Source organism: Cynocephalus volans, chromosome 17 (assembly GCF_027409185.1).
Source record: "Cynocephalus volans isolate mCynVol1 chromosome 17, mCynVol1.pri, whole genome shotgun sequence".
In the NCBI taxonomy this organism is placed as follows: Eukaryota; Metazoa; Chordata; class Mammalia; order Dermoptera; family Cynocephalidae; genus Cynocephalus; species Cynocephalus volans.
This window is the reverse complement of record NC_084476.1, coordinates 38,224,719-38,234,856: the sequence shown is the minus strand read 5'-3', so window position 1 is coordinate 38,234,856 and position 10,138 is coordinate 38,224,719. Positions and strand designations below refer to the sequence as shown.

At 56.1% G+C, this 10,138-nt stretch overlaps 1 protein-coding gene across 1 annotated transcript; it reads left to right on the top strand.

The window, feature by feature from the left end:
• The first annotated feature begins 7,383 nt into the window (after window positions 1–7,383).
• Window positions 7,384–8,511, top strand: FOXE1 (forkhead box E1). The gene has a single exon (XM_063081522.1). It carries the CDS (start codon window positions 7,384–7,386, stop codon window positions 8,509–8,511), a length of 1,128 nt encoding a protein of 375 aa, XP_062937592.1.
• The last annotated feature ends 1,627 nt before the right edge of the window (window positions 8,512–10,138 follow it).

Sequence of the window (10,138 nt, the reverse complement as noted above, 5' to 3'; positions counted from 1 at the left end):
CCAGGGCTGCGTGTAGATTCAAGGCCCTAAGTTTCCAGGACACCAGAGAGAGAGATGCAGCCCCTGTAAGACTCTCAGACCCCAGCCCAGTAGGATTTAGATAGCCAAACTGCCCCTCTAAAGACTGCTTCTTATCTCTAAGCCCCAGCATAATCCCAAGGTCCCCTGTACCTGAACCTAGGGTAGAAGATGCTGAGTCTGAATCTCCCCTCATGCCAGTTTATCACCTGTGAGACACCTGCTTCTGGGCTCCTTTGCAGCTGCCCACCTGCCTAGATGGCATATCTTTCCAGTTGCCATGTCTTCCAGATCCAGTGCTGTGCCAGTTCTCCTGGATGTACCCAGATGTCTAGTAGTGACAGGACCGAAACGTACTCCCAAATTTCCTGACACTTTAGTGTATTTAATGTGTGTAAAATGATTAAAACAGTGTCTGCATATAGAAGAATTATGTACATGTAAGTTAATATTGTTAACCTTCACAATTCTCTTACATTAGTATTATCCCCATTTTATAGATTGAAAAGTTGAGTCTCAGAGTAGATAAATGACTGGCCCAAGGTTGCACAGCCAGGAAGAGGCAAAAACAGGAACTGATCCAAGACTGGGTGACTCTGAATAACAGGCTCTCACACGAAGGTCACCTTATGCCCTGTGCTGGTGACCTGGGTGCCCAGTGACACAAAGCCACATTTCCCCCTTCGAGGAGCTCCCAGAGAAATGAGGATACAGTCACATAACCAAATAATTACACCACAAAACGTGTGACAAGCACTAAAATCCAAACAACCTGGGGCTGGCCCTAAAAGGGAGTGTTTGACCTACACCAGGTAGATCAGAGAGGACTCCCTGCAGGAGGAGACACTTGAGCTGAGGAGGGGAGGGGGCCAGCTTTTCTAGGCTGAGGGTATGAGCTGCATATGCAGGGCAACAGAAGATGGGGGAGCATCCTCAGAGGAGAGTTGGGGAAAAGCCGCATTGCATAGGGAGGGACCTGAATACTAGGTCCAGGAAAGTGCACTTGATCTTGCAGGTGAATGATGGGGAATATTGAAGGCCTTTCAGCAGCCGAGTCACCGGGCTTTGTGCAGGACAGGCAGCGGGAGCACCTGCTGGGGAGAACCGTGCGGAGCCTCGGACCTGTAGAGAAAGCTGGTGCCAGGTAAACCTGTGTCCCACCCCTCCCCCAGCCAGGCTATGCAGAGCCGAGGGAGCTGAGGGCCGCGACAGGAACTTCGGCAGAAAGGCCGAGGATCACGACTCCCACCCGTTCCATTGTCCTCCTGGGTGGATGTCCATCTATCCTGGCCTTGCCACTCTCTGCGCCATTCTCCTGGACGGAAGAGGCTGGTATGGGCAGTTGAGACCTGGTTGGAGTGTGCAGCCGGCCCCCTCACTTTCCGCTTGCTGGCTCGGGTCGGGAGTGACTCTGGAGAGACGCACCCAGAAAGGGAGGACACATGGACGCATATTCATAACAGAGGCAAAAAGCCTGATGGTGAAACCGAGTGAGACACGCACTCCCAGGCCTTGAGACAGAGAAAGAGACCGGTGCGGGGTGGGGCAGAGGGAGCCAGAAAGAAAGCGGCCGGAGGAGAGCTGAGCAGTCCGGGGCTCAGGTGTCTTCCAGCTCCCTGCACCACTGCCCCACCGTGCCACTGCCTGCCTCACACGCCATGGGCACCAAGTAGCCACCCAGCGGGTTGGAGTCGTCCGGCGACTTAACCAGCCCCGTGGCCCCTCCTCGGGCGCCCGGACTAATCTTCCAGGCCAGCCGCCCTGGCGGCCAAGTGCCTAACGGATGAGGTGTCAAGGGTCCAATCAGAGGCTAGTTTGGGGAAGAGAGACAAGTCATTCCTTCTTCCTGTGCCTCTCTGGTGGTTTAACTAGGATCCAGTCTAGCGCATCTCCCTTTTGAAAGGGGAAGAGGAGCAATCACCGGCTCTTTTATTGTCTTGCAAACCGTGGATGCTGTCCCCGGAAATGAACACCCACAATCTTCCCTGCAAATTCAGGACTTCCCGCAGTCCCAAAGCCGCGCACAGAGCTCGGACCAAGCTCAAGAAACCCGGACGCCCGACATCCCCTGAGGGCCGATCCTGCGCCCAGGTTCCCAGATTCTAACCGACTTGAGCCTCGCTGGCCTGGCTGAAAAGTCACGGCTTTCTCAGCAGTGTCCACGGTCACATAGGAGTTCCCTCCCATCCGGTGGCCCGGTTCGGTCTGAGCTGACGCGGATGGTGCCCTGCGCGGCAGTCCTAGGGTCGGAACGCTTGCTGAGCGCTGGGGAAAGCGTGGGGAGCTAACCCGAGGGTGTGGGCAGAGTCGCCCGCCACTGGCTCCATCTGGGCTCTGTCCCCAACTGGCTGTGCACAGGTGGGACAAGTTCTTGCGCTTCCCTTTCTCACCGCCTCCGCTCCTGGATGTCCAAGCAGGCTCCTGTCCTCTCCGCTTCGGCGACTCGGAGTGCCCCTGAGCCCGGCTACGATGGATAGGGTTGGGACAGGAATCCGGGACAGGGATTGGGGAGTGGGGAGAAACGCGAGGTGCTTCCTCGGGGTAAACCGGGAGGCTGGTGGCGGGGTCCAAGCAAACCAGGAAATGGGAAGCAGGAGGCTCCGCTCTCTGGACCCCAGTTCCTCCGTCCGGTGGGGGCTGATTAGTGAACCAATGGTGAGAAAGTGCACGAAGCCGGGCTACTTCTCGACCGACCTCTGGGGTCCCGGCGCCGCGCTGGGAGCTGAAAGAGTTCACGCTCAAAGACTCGAAATGCCCCGCTAGGCCTCGGGAAATGTTTTACTTTAATCAACGCTACTTCTTCCAAGGGGGCATCTCATCTCGATCCATGAGTGGGACAGGCTAGAATTTTCCCCAGCGGCTTGTCTTTTCTTCACGTCCAAGTTTGGCCCTGAAAACAATGTGAAAGACGAAGAAAACGACTGCGGGTTAGCAATGCACCCCAATTCCATCAGACTCCGTGGAAGAGAAGACAGATAGGGGATCTCCTGCTTCACAAATGGGGAAAATGAGGCCTAAGAAGGGCAGCAAAGGCTGAAAGCCACTGAGCCGGTTATAAATGATTGGGGGTTTGGGGGGTCAGAGCTCTTATGACACTGGTGCAGCTGCAGACAGACGTCTGTGGTCATCGACAGGGCTGAGTGTGACACAGACTTCCTCTGTAGCAGTATCTGGCTCTGATGTTCTCTGAGGCCATACAATCCCCTGACCCAGAGAGATTGTCCCTGAATAACCCAAACAGAGGTCACTGTGTTCCTGCGATAAGGAAATTATTGGATCAGATTTGCAAGTCTGGGGACCTGGAGTTTCCTCACTACTAGGTAAGGAGAGTGGCCCAGGCCAGAGAATTAAGCACAAGGGAGCATCTGAGAACTCTGGAAAGGAAAAGACGAAGAGGCTGCTGGGGCAAGAAGTAAGAGCCCAAAGACCTGAGTTTCTCTTTCAGCCAAGTGCCTTCCTCTCTGCAAGACTTTAAGCAAGTCCCTAGCACAATCTGGGCCTAGTCTACTTCCAGCTCTGATTTCCAAAATTTCCTTAAGTAGAAGAGTTGGTTACCTCTGCATCTGCATGAAGGGGCATCTGGGTCAAGGGATGTGGAGGAATTTTCCACGAGTCCTTGTATCCCCCTCATTTTCATTTACAAACTCTCTGAGGGCACTTCAAAACCTTCAAAATTACAGGGAAGTAATTGTTGCAGAAGAGCTACAAGCAAGATGGCCAGTACTCTCCTCCTCCCCGCAAAATGCACATAAAAAGGCCTGCAATCGGGTCAGGTTTCTCCAAGCGGTGCTGGAGATACACGAAGGGCTGAAGACCAGCAAGCCAAGGGAAGTCACCCAGCTCCATCCACATCAATACCAACCCACTCCTGCTTCATGGGAGAATAATTTCTAAGGGGCTGGAACCTACCCTCCCTAGCTCTGAAATAATTCTCAGTGTGACTCCACAAACTCAAGGAACACCCTGCCAGAGAAGGAGGATTTGATCATGACCACCCTGCCCCCACTCAAGAAAGGAAGAGGGAAGCAAAGGGAAAGCAAGGAAATACCTTGGCAACGAGGGAATTTATATGTATGGTTTGATCCAAACGGGTAAACTGTAACCTTTGGTACTCATTAAATCGTTTAATTCGAATTTTACATCGTGGATTTATAGAATCTTCAAAGTACAGAATTTTGAAATGCATTATTTAAATAAAACACTTAGGGAGTAGAATTTTAGGGGTCCTTTGTTCATGAAGATTTTAAAATCACGATCTTGGGAATTCTAATCTCCGGATAAGTCTTGATGTGGGGCATAGGTGTGTAGCTTGGTAGCAACAAAGTCGGACAAAAGGGATCAGAATCTAGAAGAAGGAAGCCACAGACACCAGACACCGAGGATCAGAAAATCTGAGACGTGAAGACTTTTAACCATAGTCCTTGAAGCTTGTAAGTAGAGAATCATGTAGTAACAGGACCGATCATTAAAGCATAGAGTCACAAATATTAAATGAATTATTAGATCAGATTCTGAAAGCTACGTAATAGTGGATCCAGTACTAACATTTTGGAATTAAGGAAGAAGAATGCTATGGATTTATAGTACTCAAATCTTCCAACTAGACATTCCTGGACAGGAATTCAAAATAAATAATATATGCCTTAAAACTGAAAAAAAAAAAAAAATCTAAAACTAAAGAAGCGGCAGCTCCCAGTAGTGGCATCATATTTTCATGTACAAAGTCAGACACAAAGTCCCAGCATCTTAAAATATAACGAATGGGCTTTTAGACTTTGACCAGAAGCTTAAACAAGAATATAATCACAGTCAAATAATTTAGACTCCTCGTCATGGAAGTTTAGAATTACAGAATCACATTCTTTGATTGATGGAATCATGTTAGAATAATGGTCCAGAATTGAAAATCTGGAAATCCGAATCTCAGAATCTTGGAAATACAGAGAACCACAAAATCTCGTATTAAAGGGTCCCTCTGATATAATCCGGTTAAAATTTTAAATTTTTTAACTTTGAAAAAAATCCTGTGGAAAAGAGAAACAGGACGCAACCGGGATTTCACTTCCTTACTTCGGAAGAAGGAAGCTAGGAGTTTTGTTTAGCGAGTGTAAAGCCCCTCTCCATTCGCTCGAGCACTCTTCTGCTGGGGAAGGTCGTCAAGCAAACGTACGACTGTTTCCACACACCCGGGTCAGCAGAGCGAAGATCTGGGCTTTTGCCTCGTTCTTCCGAAGGCAGCTGCCCAACGCTTGGCCAGGCTGAGCCTGCCCTGAGCTTTCGAGAAGAACGCGACTAACATCCCCCGAGGCCGTGCCACCCGCTTCTGGCCAAAACCTCCGCTTGGGATCTCTGGCGCTCCCGCAGCACTCTCGGCTCCACCCGGCACCCGCGGCACCCCCACCCCCCACACACCCCGGAAAGCTGTGTCCGGACTGGAGCCTCCGGAGCCGCCACCAAGGCTCGGAATCCCAAGAGCAGAAGGAGTCTCGGAGATCAGCACACGCCCTCCAGCCCCCAATTCACAGAGTAGAAAACTGAGGCCCTGCGAGGGGTAAGGGATAGGCCCCAGGTCTCCCCGAGAATGGCCACAGAGCGAACGAAGGCCAGCGGGGCTGCGCCGCCGGGAGTACCGGGTTAGGACGGAGTCCTGCCCGAGGGGACAGCAGGAAAGGAACTCAGAAATCGGACACTCATAAAGCAAACGGTCTCGGTTTGCCCTCCCCTTCCCCGGGAGACGCGCCCACCCGGAGCCGCTTCCCCCTCCCCGCTGTGGGAAGGGGCCGCTTGGCTGCCTCGGCGCGGGGCGGGGGGATTGAGAGCTACCTGGAGCCCTCCCTGGCCCAGGGGAATTGGAAGAGGAGGTTACCAAGCGAGGGCAGGAGCCTGGCCTGCATCGTCTTTAAGCCGTGCGCCACTCTGCACCACACAGAGAGGGACCCCGAGCCACTTCAACGGAAGGACTCTTGAGATCCAAACGCTCGGTACAGTTGAGGAACCTGGAACTCAAAATGGGAAAGTGGCTACCTCTGGAACACAGCCGGGAAGCGCAGTCCTAAAGGGACGCAGGTTTGAGCTCCGCTAAGTGGCAAAGTCGCTGTGAGGCCATGGCAAGTCACCTTCCCTTCTGGGCCTAGGAATCCTCGTCTGAAAGACGAGGGACTGTCGTGGGGAGTGGGCAGTGGGCAGGGCAGCCCCGATTGGGGTTTGGACATCATCCTGAAAGGCCTTGGGAGCGCGTCACCGGAACTTCTACCTTCCCATCCCCTCCCCCCCACAATAACCAAGCGCCCCCTCGACCAATTCTCACCCTCTCAGGACAGAAAAGTGAAGCGAGCCCTTCCTTTCACCTGCGAATCCCAGCCCTAGGCAGAGGCCGGAAAAGTCCGGAAGCGCTGAGTTCGGGCGCCGAGGTGTCCGGAGCCAGTCCCTGGACTCTCCGAGCCTCAGTCTACCCGTGGCCGCGCAGAGGGGGCCAGCCCGGGGGATCTCCAAGCGCCCTCCCCGTTCTGAGGTCGCGGGGCTCCTGCCGTGCGGCCACAGCTGCTGCTACCTGGGGAGGTGCTCCCGGGGCCGCGGGGCGGGGGGGCGGGCAGTCCGGGGGCGGGCGGGGAACCGGCGCCGCCCCACGCTTCCTGGCGCCTTTAAGGAGGGGAAGCCGGCAGAGGGAGGAGCCGGTCCGGGTGTGTTCAGGGGAGCGCCTCGCCAGCGGTCCCCGAGGCTGGAGTCCAAAGCCGCGGAGACGAGCAGTCGCCGTCCGTCGCGCCTGGGCCCGCGCTCGCCTCCCTGCCCTGGGCGCCGCCCGCCGCCTCGGCCGCAGGGGCACGGCATGGGCGGCCGCCGCCAGAGCGCCCCGCGCCTGCACTAACTGTCCTCGCTCAGGCCTTCGGGCCCGCAGCCTCCTCTGCGCACACGACCTCTACAGTTAGCCTCGGACCAGGGGGGACCACAGACCAGCGGCAGCCGCCCCAACTGCGGGACCACTTCCGGACCCCTTGTCCGCCTGGCGCTAACGCGTCAAGAAGCTGGTGACGAGAGCCTGGGCCGGGTCCCAAAGCCGCGCCGCCGCTGCCTGGCCTCGAGCTCCGGAACACGAGCTGAGCCGTCGGTGGGAGGGACACTCCTGCGCCTCTGTCCGCACGGTGCTAGCCGGGAGACCGCAGGCGCCGAGCCTCCAGCGCACCCCAGCCCAGGCAGCTGCGCTCTCGGTGCCAGCCCGCGAGGACCCCCTGTGCTCTCCGCAGAGGAGCCTAGCGTCGGTTCCTGGGACCCCGCGTCCCGGGCGCGCAGCTCCTAGACCCGCCCCCACCCGGATCCTCGACAGCGGCGGGCGGCGCAGACTCCGGGGGGACGCGGGACGGCCGCGCCATGACGGCCGAGAGCGGGCCTCCGCCACCACCGCCGCAGCCCGAGGCGCTGGCGGCCGTGAAGGAGGAGCGCGGCGAGGCGGCTGCGGCGGGGGCCGGGGTCCCGGCAGAGGCAGCTGGCCGCGGCGCGGGCGGGCGGCGGCGCAAGCGCCCCCTGCAGCGCGGGAAGCCGCCCTACAGCTACATCGCGCTCATTGCCATGGCCATCGCGCACGCGCCGGAGCGCCGTCTCACGCTCGGCGGCATCTACAAGTTCATCACCGAGCGCTTCCCCTTCTACCGCGACAACCCCAAAAAGTGGCAGAACAGCATCCGGCACAACCTCACGCTCAATGACTGCTTCCTCAAGATCCCGCGTGAGGCCGGCCGCCCGGGCAAGGGCAACTACTGGGCGCTCGACCCCAACGCCGAGGACATGTTCGAGAGCGGCAGCTTCCTGCGCCGCCGCAAGCGTTTCAAGCGCTCGGACCTCTCCACCTACCCGGCCTACATGCACGACGCGGCGGCCGCCGCAGCCGCCGCGGCCGCCGCCGCCGCTGCCGCCATCTTCCCGGGCGCGGTACCCGCCGCGCGCCCGCCCTACCCGGGCGCCGTCTATGCGGGCTACGCGCCGCCGCCGCTCGCCGCGCCGCCACCGGTGTACTACCCCGCCGCGTCGCCGGGCCCTTGCCGAGTCTTCAGCCTGGTTCCTGAGCGGCCGCTCAGCCCAGAGTTGGGTCCCGCGCCGTCGGGGCCCGGGGGCTCCTGCGCGTTTGCCTCGGCCGGCGCCCCTGCCACTACCACCAGCTACCAGCCCGCCGGCTGCGCAGGGGCCCGGCCCGCCAACCCCTCGGCCTACGCGGCCGCCTACGCGAACCCCGACGGTGCGTACCCGCAGGGAGCCGGCAGCGCGCTCTTTGCCGCGGCTGGCCGCCTGGCGGGACCAGCTTCGCCCCCTGTGAGTGGCAATAGTGGCGGCGTCGAGACCGCAGTGGACTTCTACGGGCGCACATCACCTGGCCAGTTCGGAGCGCTGGGGCCCTGCTACAATCCTGGGGGGCAGCTTGGAGCGGGCAGTGGAGGCGCCTACCATGCTCGCCATGCCGCCGCCTATACCGGCGGGGTGGATCGGTTCGTGTCCGCCATATGAGCCAAGCGTAGGGACGAGAACTTATAGATACCTCGGCTGTCCGCACAAACTAAGTTTCCCCGAGACCCGAGGACAGGACTGGAGAGAGAACAGAACTGGGACCCAAGTGGAAAGGACCGAGTGGGCCAGAGAGTTTCCTGGCGCACCACGGTAATACCCAGCTTGCTTTGTAAATGGGAGGAGATGGAGAGAGGCAGCCGCAACCCTCAGACCGGCACAAGGGACCTCGATGACGCAAAGCTCCAAAGGACGTGCCTTTATGACATTCTACCAGGGAGGGCCCTTGGCGATAAGGGGGAGGAGGGACAGCGTAGTATCTACGCCAGAATCCAGGATCCGAATTGTGGGGAATCACATAACTTCACCCTTCCCTGAGCTGCGTAAGACTTGGGCCTTTTAACACGTTTCGGCCTCTTGTGCCTTTGACTGTGTTACTACAATAAAAGGCTCTGACAGCGCCTTTCTTCTTAAATTGAGAACAAGTTTGCATAAGAAGTAGCCCTTCCACCCCCCCGCCTGTTTTTTTGTTTTTTTTTTTTTTTAATGGGAGAAATTCTCCGGTTGACCTGGGCTGGTTTTCCTTGCCTCTGAGAACCCACAGACCTAGCTATGAGTCTGAACTGTGCCTCAGCTCCCCAGTGTGACCCAGTCCCATCACCCGAATCTCCCTGTCTGTTAGAGAAGAGGGCTGCAGGATATTATCCCCCATATTATCTTTAAGGGTCCCATCATCTTGGATGCTGCCTTGCATATTTGGCAGCATTGGTGGGCCACCCAGGACTTCTGAGTAGCCACCCAGAGCCTAACTGCTGTTCTAGGGACTCGGAACAGCTCATGGCAAGCCTCTGACCTGAAGTTTCAGGATTAGCTCCAGGTAGCGATTATATCATATTTTATTGAATCTTTTAAGCAGGATGTGCTGGTCATTCCACAGCTATTACTGCCTAGTCATAAATCTGGTTTTCCAGTGAGGCAGATAAAAGTACATTCCTTCATTGTCTGCTGTTTCTCCTCATCAAGCAGCCCTGGACCCAATGGGAGAACTGAAGTGCAAAGAGATGAGAAGACTCAGGGGACAGAAGCCCATTGGTGACAGCTTTCAGTAGTTGGGGTTGGCTGTTCCATCCCTGGCTTACCCTCTGCTATGCCCAGCAGCCTTCTCATGCAAAAAGGGAAGAGAAAAATTAAATTGAAGCCATCAGTAAGCTTTAGAAAGACACTGAATTTTTAATTTTGTATCTTATTTCTTTGTTTGCTTATTTGTTTTAAGCAACAGACTTGCTAAAATCAGAAAATCTAACTCTCCCACCTTCTTTTGAGAAATTTTGTAAGTTTCTGTTCTGGAGCAAAAATTTCTAGCCTTAAATATTTCAGAGGCCCCATGTGAAGCTTTCAGATAAACCCGAGTGTTCAAATGGCTTCAATAAAAATCTTTGAGCAAATGAGTTCTGGCAAGAGAACTCAGCCTCTTTCTGCATAGGTAACTTGGTAGAAAGGAGCAGGGGGGGGCATAAAAAAGATTGTATGAAAACCATTGGTAATTTTTATTTTTATTTGGGGAACTGCACAATCCTGTTCACAAAGACGTGAACTTGGCTCAGTCCAGATGGGTATTTGTCTCAGTTAG